The sequence below is a fragment of the Triticum urartu genome, chromosome 2 (assembly GCF_003073215.2).
Source record: "Triticum urartu cultivar G1812 chromosome 2, Tu2.1, whole genome shotgun sequence".
NCBI classification, from domain to species: domain Eukaryota; kingdom Viridiplantae; phylum Streptophyta; class Magnoliopsida; order Poales; family Poaceae; genus Triticum; species Triticum urartu.
Window position 1 is genome coordinate 508,365,659 of NC_053023.1, and position 16,679 is coordinate 508,382,337.

Sequence of the window (16,679 nt, forward strand, 5' to 3'; positions counted from 1 at the left end):
ATTTGAGTTTGAACATGAACAATGATTTGGATCAAGTGAGGATTAGCAACAGTAATATGATGATGTGGCACCATTAGCAGGGGTTTACTGTAGCTTAATTATCCGGACATCACAACCTATGAGAGCTCACTATGTCTGGTCGCTAGTACACCCGGGCCAATAACCGAGCTGTTCCAACTTTTAAGAAACTTGACTGGGTGCTAGTAACCATCGACTGGGACTATAAATATCTCCGTGCCTTGATTCGGGCACTAGAAAGAATTGAGGCCTTATCGGATCATACTTCATTGCTAACCGATTTTGGTCAACCAACTCTAGGCTCTAACCCTCCATAGTTTAATTTTGAATTGGGATGGCTCACTAGAGAGGGATTCCATGACCTTGTTCAGAAAGTGTGGGCGCGTCAACCTCGGGGTAACACACCCATTCAACGATGGAACAATCGAATTCGTGCCTTGCGCCAATTCCTTCATGGATGGGCTAAACACACCGTCAGAATATACATAAAAGAAAAGTTGTGACTATCTACCTTAATCAATATCCTTGATAAAATTGCAGGGGTTTGAGGCCACTTTCTGCCAAGGAGATTGAGCAAAAAAGCCATCTAAATGAGCAGATTGCCCGCCTTTTATGCGAGGAAGAGATTAAGTGGTACCAACGTTGCAAGGTCAACTCGCTTGTTCAAGGGGATGATAATACGAAATACTTTCAAATGCCGGCCAATGGCAGGCATAGAAAGAAACATATCTTCGCTCTTGACCAGAACGAATGCCGTATTGAGGGGGATGCTCCGCTCAGAAACTTCATTACTAAGTACTACAAATAGCTCTTTGGACCTTCAGTTGAAAGTCCTTTTGAGCTGGACGAGCCTCTTACTCATGACATCCCTCAAGTTTGGGTGCGGAAAATGAGTTTTTAACCTCTCCATTCTTCGAGGAAGAAATTCGGACCACAGTGTTTCAAATGGAACACAACAAGTCTTCGGGACCGGACGGTTTTCCGGTGGAGTTTTATCAATATTTTTGGGATATGATTAAGGAGGACTTGGTTCAATTGTTTACCCAATTGCATGCCAAAAACCTTGATATCGCTCGTTTAAACTTTGGGGAAATTATTCTATTACCCAATACTAAGGAGGTTGTCGTATTCAACATTATCGCCCGATTTGCCTTCTAAATGCCAACTTCAAAGTCTTTACGAAGGTTGCAACAGTTGAATCGGTGGCTGACCACATGATCAAACCCACTCAAACAACATTTAAGCAAGGACGCAACATATTAGATGGAGTTGTACTGCATGAAACTGTTCATGAGCTTCGCCGTAAAAAGTTGAGTGGAGTCATCTTCAAAATTGACTTCGAAAAAGCCTATGCTAAAGTCAAATGGCCCTTTCTTTTGCAAACTTTACGCATGAAAGGTGTTTCTCCAAAATGGTGTAGATGGGTAGGGAGTTCTGTTTCCAAAGGTAGTGTGGCTATCAAAGTCAACGATGATGTTAACAACTACTTTTAGACTAGGAAGGGGCTTCGCCAAGGGGACCTCATATCCCCTATTTTATTCAACATTGTGGCCGGTATGTTAGGCATCCTTGTTGAGCAGGCTAAGGTGGCCAGTCAGATTAGCGGTGCCATTCCTCATTTGGTAGAAGACGGTCTATTTTATTCTACAATATGTGGATGACACTATACTTTTTATGGATCACGACCTAGATAAAGCAAGAAACCTTTAAGCTGCTTCTATGTGCCTTTGAGGAACTCTCTAGTCTCAAAATTAATTTTCATAAGAGTGAGCTTTTCTGCTTCAGCGATGCTGCCGAGTCCACATCTGAGTTTGCTGAGATTTTTGGCTGCCAGCTCGGGAATTTCTGGTTCGGTATCTAGGTATTCCGACACACTATCGGCGTTTAACTATCACTGAGTGGAAGCACGTGGGAGAGAGACCTGAGAAGCATCTAGCCGGTTGGAAGGCTAAATTCTTGTCATATGGGGGGCTATTGATTTTGATCAATTATGTCCTTGACAATATGGTTCTATACATGTTGTCATTCTTTCACTTACCGAAAGGGGTTCTTCAGCGTCTCGATTACTTCAGATCCGGATTTTTTGGCAGTGTGATAATGAATCCAAGAAATATCGACTAGCTAGGTGGAGCTTATTATGCCGACCTAAAAGTCAAGGGGGCATTGGGATTAAAGTTCTTGGGATTAAAAAATCGCTCTTTTGAGTAAATGGATTTACAAACTACTCACCGAGAATGGCGTGTGGCAGGAAATCATTTGTAACAAGTATGTGTGGTCCAAAGACATTTCACAAGTTCATTGGAAACCCGATGATTCACATTTTTGGAGTGGCGTGATGAAGGCCAAGAAATTCTTTTTCCAATTTGGCACTTTCTCGGTTAGGGACGGTTCTCAGATTCGTTTCTAAGAAGACACCTGGCTGGGGGCCACCCCACTTAAGGTTCAATACTCTACCTTGTACAAGATCTTTCGACATAAATTCGTCACAATCAAACAAGGTTTGGGACATGAAAACCCTGATATTTCTTTCTGGGGGGGCCTTTTAGGACCTTGCTTGGCAGCATGGAATGAATTACTCCTTCATATGTAGGCCATTCAACGGTCAGACGAATCAGATAAGGTTCGATGGAATTTGCATCAAAACGACAGGTTTTCAGTCAAATCCTTATACAATGCAATGGTTCATCGTGAAGTTCCGGTTGATAACAAGAAAATGTGGAAGCTCAAAATTCCTCTAAGAGTGAAGATTTTTCTCCTGTTTCTAAACAGAGGGGTCATCTTGACTAGAGATAATTTGGCACGATGTAATTGGCAAGGTAGCAAGACATGTGTCTTTTGTCAACATGACGAGCCCATTAAACACTTATTTTTGAGTGTAAGTTTGCTTGTGTAGTCTGGGCCATAGTTCAAGTAGCTTCATATCTATACCCCCACGTAGTGCACATAACATGTTCGACAATTGATTGTGGGGTATTGATAAACAATTTTTTGCACACATCGTTGTGGGAGCAGCTGCCTTATGCTGAGTATTGTGGCTTATCAAGAATGATGTGGTTTTTACAATAAATGTGTTTCATCACCTGTGCAGTTTATTCATGCATGTATGTGATGGCTCTGTACTTGGTCTATCCTGCAGAGGTTGGAGGACAGAGACCTTTTTATGATGGCGTCTACACGGTTGGAGCATATGGCCAGAAAGGTTTTCTCTCTCCATGGATGGCGGTGTAATATCCGGAGAGGAGCTGCCGCACCCTAGGCTGGATTGATTTATTTTCTACTATAAAACGATGATTATTTTTGGGTCCTTTGGACTTGGTAGCTGTGTGCATTTTGCTATGCAGAGGCCGCCCATTCTTTGGATGCAGTTGTATCACCTTAATATATCACTTCAATGAAATGTCCTTTGTCGGAAAAAAATTCCATATGAAGTGCCTTCCATATCCTGTGGCGACTATGTTAGAGTTGCTCTTAGTGGGGATTGTAAAAAAAAGTTCCAGATTTTGATTCGTTTTCAAAAAATTGTCCATGTTTGCACTCTCTCAAACGAGTGACCTTCACCATTTTGAGATCCGAGGGAGAAAAGAGCGGAACATTCTGCATTGTGGTTTGCACTAGGCGACAGACGATTTCTAATGCCGTGGCGGAAAGATCACCTGGTTCCAGCAGCTCAAGCAGGTGGCGCCCCACGTGTTTCTCTTTCCCTCTCTCCAAAAAAAAGTGGCGCCCCACATATCATTTCTCTGAAAATGTTAGCAGTAGTCCGTAACCCACGACCCTTGCACATAATGCTATGCCTGGAAGGCTGGAACTTCTTTTCAAGCAGAGAAAATCTCGTTTCTATCGTGTCAATGTCACGCCCTAAGCGAGGAGACATTAGCTCTCGAGTCTCGACTTTCACTGCAGCGGAGAAAAGAAACCTTGGGCATAAGTGCATAATTGTCACCAGCGGGAGTTCAAGCCGGATCCCTGCTAGATGTTCAGGGCTCAGTCAGCATAGTGAAGGACATTCGCGCAACGCAACTCAGCGCTAAGCACTAATCTACATGACATTTCCCGAGAGCAACAGCAGACGGAGGATCGGCGCGGGGCGGATTGGTCTCCGAGCCTCCTACTTCGTCGGCGAGGTTGGTCTCCGCTGTGCAAACCGGCCCGGTGTCCGCCAATGGCTGCGGCTGTTCGGTTCGCAGCGCACCCGCCCCTGTTTCTGAACTTCTTTCATACAGATCCTTCTTCAGTAGAACAGTTCCAGGGATCGAGACCAGCCTGATCTTGCTCAGCTTCTTCTTGTCACAGTCTTCGATGGGCCTGAACCCGAATGCTGATGTCCATGTATCGACTAGGTTTGGTATCGCGAACAGAAGCAGCATTTCTACCTCCAGAGATTTCAGCATCTGTCGAAAATATCGGGTATGCATAAGTTTTAGGGTAGCAACTTTATCTGAATTATTAAACCGTACACATGAGGTAGAAGATATTTTATGCAGTACAAGTCATGCAAAACATACAGCTGCTGCTCAATAAACCATCAGTTGTTTTTTTACCCCCAAGAAAAATAATCAATTGGTTCTGAATTTACGTACTTCGCAAAATTTGATAGCTAGCCAAGCAGATCTGAGAAGGAACCTACAGGTAGATATTCATGTCCTAAGACGGCTATACACATGGATTATACTTAATATGATGCTTCGGCAAGGCAACACAACTTTAAGAAACAGTCCAAGCAGGTAACAAAAGCGCCAATGCCTACTTATCTTCATACCTCCTCAATGTAATCCACCAGTTGCCTGCACATCCCCTGTTGCCGATTCTCAGAACAAGTAGCTATCAGCGGCATCTCTGCTACAGTTGTGCCATGTAACCTGCAGCGATAACAATATTTTAACTCCACATGCTCACCTCATCACTAGAAATTATCTGTTCACATAATACCTGATGGATGCCACAGAAAGGAGGTTGTCATCCTTTTCCAGGACTACAGTATAGAACCCCTTGTAATCCAAATGTACAAAGTCGGACCTGGCAAAGAAATATAAAGGGTAAAATGGAGATCTTAAGTAATATACATGAGATTATAGGGAACTAAAATAAGCAAAATAAAGTAAATATGCAGTGAGCATGTTAAGGAGTTTAAAAAATCTGATTCAGCTCACCTCCAGTTATACACAATAGGGGGCATTATGTCTACCCCTGTCCTCGGGTCGAAGATGGGCAAGAAGCATTCTTCCAAAATACTCAAAGCAATAATTAATTTCATGCTGCACTCAGCCAGGAGAGCAATGTCTGAAGCCGAGTGAACCTTCTGATCATCATTATTACGAAGTATGGTGCAAGAAAAGCCATCATCGAGGTGGTCAGGCATTCCAACACGAGAACGCATGCTTGTATAAATCTGAAAGTTTCAGAACAAGACCAGCCTCCTTAAGTAAAAGTTTCTGCTATCTTCAGCAACATATACAGCTATAAAAGTTATAGAACAAGTATAATCTTTGAGTGTACCTGCTGGCACCTTCTTTCACAAAACCAAGTACCAAGTCCACTTCTCTGATTGCACACAACTTTACCAGATATGCATTTTACGTGATCTGGAGGAAATGAATAGATAAATAAAATATACCCATTATAATTGAACAAGCAACGTAATGAATGAGTTATTAACAAAGATATTCTAAGAACTGTTGGGTCTTTCTCTAGGCCTGAGTAATATTTGAATCCAGAACTATGGTAAGAAGTTTTGTGCAATCCGGAATTGTATTGCCATAAAATGGATGGCTACTGATGTAGATTAACTATTGCTACAACATGAAGATTACATAAATAAATACTCATAAGCTGTGCCTGCGTCTGTGTTTGATCAGTTCTGAATCAACAATGTATGAGAAAAAAAACTTCTATCGAAAAAATACTCGACCAACCAGGCACTATGACCTGTGGTATTGTATTAAGAATGACCCAGACACTGGTCACTCCACAGAATAAATTCTGCCTCATCGGCCAAGCGCCGCTCGGTTCTCCAGTGCACCACTAAGATTTTTTACAAAAAGCATGGATAATAACAATATTAAAATATTTACCCTTAAATACAGTAACAAATACATATGGGATGCGAACTATATTTTGTCAAATAAAGCAATACGATAAGATACCAATGACGATGCAAGTGAGACATTACATCGATATTCACACTGTGAGCATTCTAAAGCATGTAGGAGACCTCCTGGCGCCTTTGAATTGACCACTTCTCCACAAACATTGCACAGGCAACTAGAGCAATACCAGTTGCCATCTGGAACTTCCTGATAAAAAATACAATGCAATAGGAACAAATCAGTAATATTAGTTAAAACTTGTGTCTTACTGTGCTAAAGATGACAAGATCGATAACAAATATGTACTCATGGTTATGGCAAATACAATAGATAAATCAATAATGTAAGTTACAAAAAAGTTGTCCTGTCATGCCGATGCAAAATATGATTTCCAGAATGGGTACACAAGTTATATCACATTCAGGATGAAAGTAAAGTATTAAGTACATGTCCGCACCAATCAATCGAATACAGACAAAGCAATGATAAAAAAGATGTAGCAGTGAATAAAGACTGCTTATTGCTATGAAGTTGATTTGGGTGTGGCATGGCAGTTAGAACAATCACGGGGACATGATTAGTAGTGACAAACCATTCTTTTTCTTTTGCTACATTATATCAGTGGCACAGCAATTTTTGGAAACGTCATTTCAGTAGCATCCAGGGATTAAAAGAGACAGTGTTGGTGCAATAATTTGCCTCCTTGTGTTTTGGAGATTACTGTCAGAAACAGTGAGGGACTAATGTATTTGCTAGTGCACACAGAGACTATAGGTCCCTGGAGTCAAGAGGAGTTTGGTACAAACTCCGAAGATAATCACCTGTGCTGCAGTGAAGATTATCATCGAAGATTATGCGTGACGAAGTTGACCCCCAAATAATTGCTGACGTGAAGTAATTGCCTCGGTACATGGTCCGAGATTTGACTGCAGCTGAGAAGAATGGAGGCGGAGAAAAGACGTAGTATTTTCTTTCGGTAGTTCATTTTCTCTTTCTTGAGTCATAGGACCACCGTACTATTAAAAGGGGTATAGTGTTCGAAACTTTTGTTTCTCTGATGCTAAACTGAAACCTACGAGAGTTGAGAGAAATCTCTTTGCGTTCTGAAACATTACTTGCCAGCCAGAGACGTTGTTCTTCTGGGCTGCGAGAGATCTGCTTCGGACCGAAGAGTCAACTTACTTGTTCCTCAAGTAAAGTTGCCAGGTGCATTTGAAATCCAACCGTTGGAAACGTGTCGGTTGGTCATTGGCTAGTTGTCATGTCCAAACTGGCCTTTCCCCCTCGGGAAGACCGCGGCTATAAATAGCCACCCCATTCCAACATGAATCGTTGGCTGCTCAGTGTGATTCTGACTAGTTTCTCTGAGCGCCCACTCTTCGAAAGATTTGAGTTTAAAATCCACTGAGAGAAAAACCCCAAAGCCGAAAAACTAGATAGTGGTTTAGCATCACAAAGATCTAAGTTTAGTACGCTCCACCTTTTACTCTTTTACTCTTGAGAGCTGCCAACTCTCTAGACGGTTAGGTGCCAAGTTCTTCAGTGACCAAGAGTAATTGTGGTTCACGAAGACAAAGTCTGTGAAGGTTATGGAGATCGCCTCAAGTATCTACCTCGAGTGATCAGCACGAGTTGACGAACTTGTTGTCAAGGAAAACAAGACAAAAAGAGCTTATCTTTTGTGTTAAATCACAAGTCCCTACAACCAGACGTAGCTCTTTTGCAGAAGAGTGAACTAGTCTACCAAATCCCTTGTCGCCATTGAGCATCACCGGTTTCATCTTAACCATGTTTACCTTCGCTTGTTTACCCTCGGTTAAGTTTCAGTCATGTGATTTCTCTTCGGTACTCATGCTTAATTTGCTTCGGTAGTTTTTTAACGTAGTCTTGTATCTGTTTACTTCTTTTCCACTGTCGTGTTTTGAGAGATCTGAAGTTTCCCTAAAGAAACTTTAAATCTCCCATTCACCCCCTCTGGTCGACATATTTTGTTCCTACACATAGTTCGTTTCAGACTCGTGGTGCATGGGGGTTTTGGCTATGGCAGCAGAAATCAAGGAGAGGATGTCTTAACCTTTGCTTTAGCCTATGACATGATAGTACCGAACACCCTCTTTAAAAAAAGAGAATCCCATCTAGTGACTTTTAGTAGTGGTCAATACTCTAGCCAGATTAATTTCGTCCTCTCGAGATGAGAATACAGGCGTAGTTGCCTAGATTGTAAGGTGATATTTGGAGAGAATGTTGTCCTTCAAGATAAGCTTGTGGATGTTGACTTAGCTTCCGGATACATGTCCGGTGTGATAAGCGCACCAAAGTGGTGGAAGCTCAAGGGGAGGCATTTCTGGCATTCAATGAGAGGGTTATTAAGGAGGGCTCTTGGGGGGAAGGAGGTGATGCAAACAATATGTGAATGAAGATGGTGACTTGTCTTCGGAAGTTGGCTTCAGAGGAGTTTGAGGTGACCAAGGAAAGTAGAAGCAAAGCTAAAGATACTTGATGGTGGAGCGACGATGTCCAAAAGGCTATTAAGACTCGCAGTGCATGGGGGCTTTGGTTATAGCAGCATGAATCAAGAAGAAGAGGATGCCTTAAGCTTTGCTTTAGCCTACGACATGATCGTAGCTAACACCCTCTTTAAAAAGAGGGTATCCCATCTAGTAACTTTTAGTAGTGGTCAACACTCTAGCCAGATTAATTTTGTTCTCTCGAGACGAGAAGACGGGCGTGTTTGCCTAGATTGTAAGGTGATACTTGGAAAGAGTGTTGTCTGTCAACAAAAGCTTGTGGTGGCTATTAAGGAGAAGAAAGGCTGGTTCAAACACCTACACCCAGATAGGAGTGCAGACAATATAAAGAAGTACAAGGTGGCAAAGAATACCACAAAGCAAGCTGTGAGTGAAGCAAGGGTTCGAGCGTATGAGGACTTTTAGCAACGTTTAAATATGAGGGAAGGCAAAAGGGACATCTTAAGATGGCCAAGATCCGAAATAGGAAGACCAAGGATGTGAGCCAAGTCAAACGCATCAAATATGGAGCAGATCGACTACTAGTGAAGGACGAGGAGATCAAGAATAGATGGTGATAGTACTTTGACGAACTGCTCAATGGAGAGAACGAGAGATCTGCCATTGAATTGGGCGACTCCTTTGATGATACCAGCAGACGTTTTGTGCGACGAATCCAGGAGCCCAGGATCAGTGAGACTTTAAAAAAGGATGAAAGGAAGCAAGTTCATGAACCATGATTGTATCCCCATTGAGGCGTGGAAATGCCTAGGAGACACAACGACAATATGAATAACTAAGCTTTTCAACCTTATTTTTCGGTCAACAAGATGCCTGAGGAATGAAGGCGAAGTATATTTGTATCAATCTTCAAGAATAAGAGGGATGTTCAAAGTTTTACTAATTACCATGGAACTAAGCTGATTAACCATACAATGAAGCTATGGGAGAGAGCCATTGACCACCGATTAAGAAGAATGACAAGCGTGACGAAAAATAAGTTTGGTTTTATGCCTGGGAGGTCGGCCATGAAAGCTATTTTCCTTGGTACTCAAACTTACGGAGAGATACCAGGAGCAATAGAAGGACCTCCATCATTAACTTGGAGAAGGCCTACGATAAGATACCGGGGAATGTCATGTGATGGACCTTGAAGAAATACAAAGTCCCAACAAAGTACATTACCCTCATCAAAGACATGTACGATGATGTTTTGACAAGTGTTCAAACAAGTGATGGTGCCACTGATGACTTTCCAATTAAAATAGGAATGCATCAAGGGTTGGCTTTGAGCCCTTATATTTTTTGCTTTGGTGATGGATGAGGTCACAAGGGATATACAAAGAGATATCCCATGGTGTATGCTCTTTGCGGATGATGTGGTGCTAGTCGATGATAATCAGATAGGCATTAATAGAAAGTTAGAACCGTGGAAACAAACTTTGGAATAGAAATGTTTAAGCTTAGTAGATCTAAAACTGAGTACATGAGGTGTAGTTTCAGTACTACTAGGCACGAGGAGGAGGTTAGCCTTTATGGACAGGCGGTACCTCAGAAGGACACCTTCTGATATGTGGGTCAATGTTGCAGAAGGATGGTGATATCGACGAAGATCTAAGTCATCAAATCAAAGTCAGATGGATGAAGTTGCACCAAGCTTCTGGCGCCCTTTGTGACAAGAGGGTGCAACACAAGTTAAAAGGCAATTTCTATAGGACGACGATTCGACCTGCGATGTTGTATGGTGCAAAATATTGGCCAACTAAAAGGCGACATGTCCAATAGTTAAGTGTAGCAGAGATGCACATGCTGAGATGGATATGGGGCCACACAAGAAAGGATCGGGTCTGAAATGATGATATACATGATAAGAGTTAGGATAGCACCAAATATACAACACGGTCCTCCAAAAACGCCTGTGCATAGCAGAAGGATAAAGTGTGCTGATAATATCAAGAGAGGTCGGGATAGACCAAACTTGACATGGGGGAGTCCATAAAGAGAGACCGGAAGGACTGGAATATCACCAAAGAACTAGTCATGGAGAGTGGTGTGTGAAAGTTAGCTATCCACATGACAGAACCATGACTAGGTTTTGAGATCTTATGAATTTCAACTCTAGCCTACCCCAACCATTTTGGGAATAAAAGGCTTTGTTGTTCATAGTTCATTTCAGAGTCGTCATAAACTGATTTCTGATTTGGTTAGTTTCCCAGAAAGTACATCTACATAGCTCTATATTTTGGCTAACTAAAGAAAAGGGAAACATTTCGAAAACAAACCTGACAAGGCAAGCAGGCCTGATGGTAACTAGCAGGGCAGTTGTCACAGCATATTAGTTCACCGACATCACCACATAATCCACAAGTGTCATCATTTTCATCTGCTTGTACTGACATAGTATCTTTTGCACGTTCTTTCCTCTTCTTTTGCTCTATAAACCACGCTTGAAGCTGACATAGGCTGTAAGATTTACCAGAACCCAAGAAAAGATTCAGGGTCAGAGTTTCTTGTTTGAGACCTGCATGGCACCTAAAGTTGGACATTGTAAATATGGTGTCACAACACCGGCACCTTATGCCATGCTCGGTTATGTTCCCATCTTTCAACACGTTCTTAGGTCCTGGCCTTCTATACTGGAGAATATTCATTGTACAAACAATGCCCATCTCAAGTAATTTGCTCAACACCGTTCTTGCACTTTTAGGGAACTTCTGCCGTCCGCATTTTTTTTCATTCTCCAGGCGAGACCTCGGAAGAGATTTCAAGCCAATTCTATTTATGAGCATTCGATTATAATGGTTCCTGTAACGCGCGGTCAGCCTATGTATTACAGCTGTCATCAAAAGATCATCCTCGTCAAACCTGCATTTACGCGTCCATGGTTGTTTCTTTCGAAATTTGACATCCTTTTTGGGTGGTTGTTCTGACACGAGCTGTTTTGGGGGTTCACTGCTATCTTCAGCTTGTTCCTTGTGCTCTTTAATTTCGGGCACTAGAGTCAAAGAGACCTGCTCACGACTTGATGCACTTATCTGTACTTCCTCACAACGTGTCACACACCTAGTAGGATTCTCAGCTGTACTACTATCCATGCATTGACCAATTATGGAGTCGCTTATAAGACCATCATTTACTTTCTGTTTCTTTTCACGAACTTCATCTTGGATATCTGCAGCGTCCTGTGACCTTTTTTGATTCGAAGAAGCATGCTCACTGCTTGTTGCACCTATCTGTTCTTTCCCATTGTGAACTACAAAGCTAGCTGGAACCTCAGTTGTAATGTCCATATTCTTACCAATTGCACAATGACTTGCATGAACACTATTTACTTTCTGTTTCTTTCTACGGACATCATCTTTGATACCTGCAACCTTCTCACACCTTTTTTGACCATTTTTACTTGGATCAGACTCTGATATCTCCCTTTGTTCAGATGTTCGTGCTTCATTCTGCATGTTCAGCTCACCACAATGTCCAGACACCTTTGAGTTTGGTTCAGAAGAAGGGCCACAGATCAACTGGTTAGGAGGTTCTGGGTTTATGACTTCCCAACCAATTGGAGAACCCTCACTATCAAGATATAAAAATCCCTGAATCAAGCTCGCTTCATAGGCAGATGTCTGGATTTCCAGCTGCATGTTTGCCCCCATGCTATCATGGGAAAAATTAAGACAACTCAACGTGTCTTGATTAAATGTACTGTTGTTCATGAAAGAGAGTCTCCCGTCTTGTGGGGACACAAACAGTACTTGTGGTTCGGAGATCTTCAATGGGCCACCAGTGGCTCCAGATGGTACCCATCCTGTTTTTGTCATCTGTTCCAAGCTCATGTCTTTAGCTTCCAAGTTTGTACCCTTCGCTTTTAATAGTGACAGTGTACCAGAGGAAGGTCCACCCCTTACATCATCATTTCCTACTTGGAATCCAGGTACAACAACAACATCGTGTTCATTGTTGATATCATCTCTGATAACTTCTAAGGGTGTATCCTTTTCTGCTAACAGAGACAATGCACCAGCTGAAGGTTCATCCCTCACATGTACATTTCCTGCTTGGAATCCAGGTACAACAATATCATGTTCATTGTTGACATCATCTCTGATAGCTTCTAAGCGTGCATCCTTTTCTTCTGGTAGTGATAATGTACCGGACGAAGGTCCACCCCTTCCATCCTCAGTTCCTGCTTGGTAATCAGAGACAACTGCAGCAGCATGATGTTCATTGCTGACACCATCTGTCGTTCCAAGGATCATCTCATCCACCTCGTGAGAAAACAACAGGTCTGGTCTTATGAGCAACTTGTCAGAAGGACTGTCTGCAGAGTTACCCATATCGGCGGCGATTTCCATTGCTTCACCGGCATGAGAACTTGGAACCTTGATTTGCACATCTTCAACCAGCTGATCTGAAGCATAACTAGGCGGAAAATATGGTGGGTCGGACTCATCTCGAGTATCCTGAACCATTTTACAGTATGGAAATTCTCTTTTTGTACTAAAGCAAGTAGGCATTGAACTGTGCTCTGTTGCATCTTGGAAACCTTTCACTATATGATGAGGAATATTTCTGACGCTTCTTTCATTCATTTCTTGCATGGTCAAGTACCTTTGCTGCACTTCATATTGGCTATGCTTGCTTGTTCCAAATATAAAAGACTGCTCATTGTGCAGAGAATTTTCCTCTTTGTGAGGCTGGCCATCAGATAGAAGAAGCGGCAGAAGACTTCTCCGTGACTTGGGATGTGTGTCGCTATAGTTGCTTGAATACTTAATCGCAACTGGCTTGTTAACATTCCTGCGACTCAAGCGACTCAACAGCTTAATGTCGCTGCAATTGAGGATTGTAACTCTGCTGTTCACAGCTTTCAGTGCCACTCCGTTCCGCAGAGCTGCGACCTTCTTATCGATGCAAACTACTGCCATGAAAGGATCGAGGAGTTGCCACTGGTGGAGGAAGGATAGAGATTGCTTCGGGCGCCGGACCTCGTGCTCTAAGCATAACAGTGTGTTCTTCAAATCATAACAAAATTCATACATGTTGAACCATTCCTTTCCATAGTAATTCCCATCAAATCGGGACGAATGAATAAGCAACCACTGGCCAAAGCATTTCCAAGCCTTAGGAAGAGAAGCTAGGCGGATTTCTTTGTCGGGCGACTCGAACATGAGGTCGACCTTACTCTTGTCCCCCCTTTCCTTGCCCTCGATCTTCCAACCGGCGTCCATCATCAGAAGATGTGCGTGCAGCCGGAGATGGTTCCAGAGCATTCCAAAGCCACCACGGCCATCCCGTCGCTGTGCGACCACACTGTTAATGTCAACCCTCCCCCAATCCAGAATACTGCATTGTTTTGCTCTCTGGCTCCTGCGTATCACAGCCCTGCGAGTGTACACCCGATCACCGGAAGGTGGCGTCTCTTGTACCACGAGTTCACATTCAGAAGGCCTGCCATGATGATCTGTACAAGGCATTGCATTCTGCATCTGTTGATTAGCACTATGATATAAAACATGATAGCTTGATAGGCTGCCGTGAGTAAAGGACTCGACTATGCGGCAGTAGACCATCCTGTTGCTGGATGCAGAGCCGGATGGTGTGCTAGCTGGTACCAATGCTTTGATTGCGCCTGGTAGCGAAGTGGTCTGCCCGCTGCCAAAAATGCCCTCAAGGATTTGTTTTTCCTGCTCAGAACCATCAAACGTGTCTTCTCTCAGCTCAGCAACTTTCTCTCCAAACAGCATTGTTGCGATATCCTCCTCCTTCATGCCTATTCCCACCAGGAAGTCTACCTCATCCATCCTGTTTAGTGGTGCAAACTGAAGCAATCACACTGCAATGAAGGGATAAACACAGTTAGAGCACACATATTTGCAACATCAGAAAAATCCCAACCTGGCAAAGACCTAATGCACCAAAGAATCACCAGAAGCATCAAAAGAGGTAAGCTATGTCTGCAAAAAACAGAGACATGTAAAACCAATAGGGCACCAAGAACTGAAGTAAAATCCAGGACAGAGTAATGATAGCAGTTGCATTTCAACTATAATTTTTTGCCTTACTGAACTGAAACCACACATCAGAGTGGCAGGCCCTGAAAGGCTGGACCTGAACCAGAATAATATTTCATCATCGCAACGCAAGTATGGTAGCAGGAATTTTCTCCCCCAAAACAATAATGAAAAATCAATCACCATCCAATATATCTCCAATATAAAGAGCAAAAAGGGGCAGGGGGAAAAAAATACCCCCATCCTACATCCGCATGCATCAAGAGCTCTACCCAACATTCCGGTATTTCACCCGTCCGCATTAGCAGGGCAGGCAGATAGATCACACCATCCATCTGGCGCACCGAACAGGCAGGCTGCGAGCGAGCGATTCCCCAATCCAAGAACCAGATGCGAGGAGGAAGAAGATGTACAGCTAACATACCAAGAACAGGCGACGCCGAGGGGAGCAATGGGCGCATCAATGGCGGCGCCCTGAGCCGCCGCTGGCCGTCCGTGACTGTGGGCAAGAAGAGGCACCGCTTTATCCCCACCATCCCCTCTCCATTGGAGATGTCGCCTACTCTCTCTCTCTCTCTCTCCCCCCTATCCACCAAGCTCTGTCTGTCTGTTTCTTTCGCCGAGACCACCGCGCCGAACAGTGATGACACTAGCTTTGCCCCGGGGCGCGCGCACAAAGTCTCTCCCTCGCGCGGGGAGGGAGGCGGCAGGGCCGTGGCAGGGCGCAACCGGAATGCTGTCCCCGTTATTTTTTTCCCCGTGGCGAGGGGCGTACGTACTGCCCACACCGCTCTCTGGGTCGCTGCTTCCGGCCTCCATGTGTGTGACATGCAGCAGTCTCGGGAGTCTGGCTGTGGGCGTGCGTAAATGGACTGGTGCGTGCGTGGGCTTGGCGACCACTAGTCGAAGCTGGCTGGACACCTGGGACTTGCGCACGTAGCGGCGAACCCGTGACATGTGTGATTGGAGGAACTAAGTGGTTGTTTGGATAGAGGAAATTAGCAATAGGATTATAGAAAATGCGTTTTAAGCTGATTTCTAGGAAAATCAGTTTTATCTACGTTTTTATGAATAATCAGTTTATGAAAAACTATGTTTGGTTACGTAGATAGCCCCGTGACTCGTTAATCTTTGCTCGTCACTTTCTCCAAATTGGCCGCCATTGCTTATCCATTGAAGTACACGTATATGCAGCTGCTCCCCTCGAGTTTCTCCTCTACTCTCTCCGATTCCTCCTTCGTCCTTAGTTCGCTGACATCGCTGCTCCATTCCTCTCTTTTTTCTTTTCTTTGCGGGTGTGCTCCATTCCTCTCGGCCTTAGACGAATCAGCCCCTAGCCCCCGATTGCTGCTCCTCTCTCCTTCATTGGAGGCTTCACCAAGGGGGACGCCGCTGAAGTGCGGACGACAACAACGACTTCCACTCAACGGCTCGCCGTGCGCAGCGGCCGCTTCCTCTCGAGACTCTGGTGTTCGCGCTCGGCGGCGACCACTTGCTCTGGACAACACGATGCATGCGAACGGCGGCAGTGGCCGCTTCCTCGACGACTCAGGCGTTCGCACATGACGCCGAGCGCTTCCCTTCAACGATTTGGCGCGCGCGAACGGCGGCGGCCGCTTCCGCTCGACCAGGCCGACGGTAGAACGCTTGTGCTCAAAGTCAATCGGCGTGCATGCCGGCCGGCGGCTTTGAATGAACTTCAGGTGCGGTAAGGCAAAAACTGCGCTGATGAATTTCATGTGGAAGGAGAAATCAGTTGCCGTGAGTTTCTACAATCGTGTTTTCACAAAAACAGCTATTAGTCGTTTTTCACAAAACGCATGTTATTGGTTTTGTGGAAACTGAATCCTACTTATCCATGTTTTTCCTGCGGAATCCAAACAAGGTTTAAGTTTGTTACACGGTTACGTGAGTCTACCGAAAACCAGTTCTGCTAAAACACCGTATCCAAACAAGGTCTAAGAGCATCTCCAGCCGCACCCCCAGAAAGATCTCCAAGCATTTTTTTCGTATCGGTGTTAAAAAATCGGTCCAGTCGTGTCTTAGGAGCCTGATTT

The 16,679-nt window shown here is 44.0% G+C and overlaps 1 protein-coding gene across 1 annotated transcript; it reads right to left on the bottom strand.

Annotated features, from left to right (window-relative positions):
- Nucleotides 1-3,820: 3,820 nt before the first annotated feature.
- Nucleotides 3,821-15,376, bottom strand: LOC125538311. The gene is made up of 8 exons (XM_048701575.1): nt 15,047-15,376; nt 10,894-14,444; nt 6,188-6,311; nt 5,515-5,600; nt 5,169-5,407; nt 4,948-5,034; nt 4,778-4,877; nt 3,821-4,409 (listed from the first exon to the last, which is right to left on the bottom strand). Exons 2-8 carry the CDS (start codon nt 14,410-14,412, stop codon nt 4,053-4,055), a joined length of 4,512 nt encoding a protein of 1,503 aa, XP_048557532.1. The 5' UTR covers nt 14,413-14,444; nt 15,047-15,376; the 3' UTR covers nt 3,821-4,052.
- Nucleotides 15,377-16,679: the final 1,303 nt, after the last annotated feature.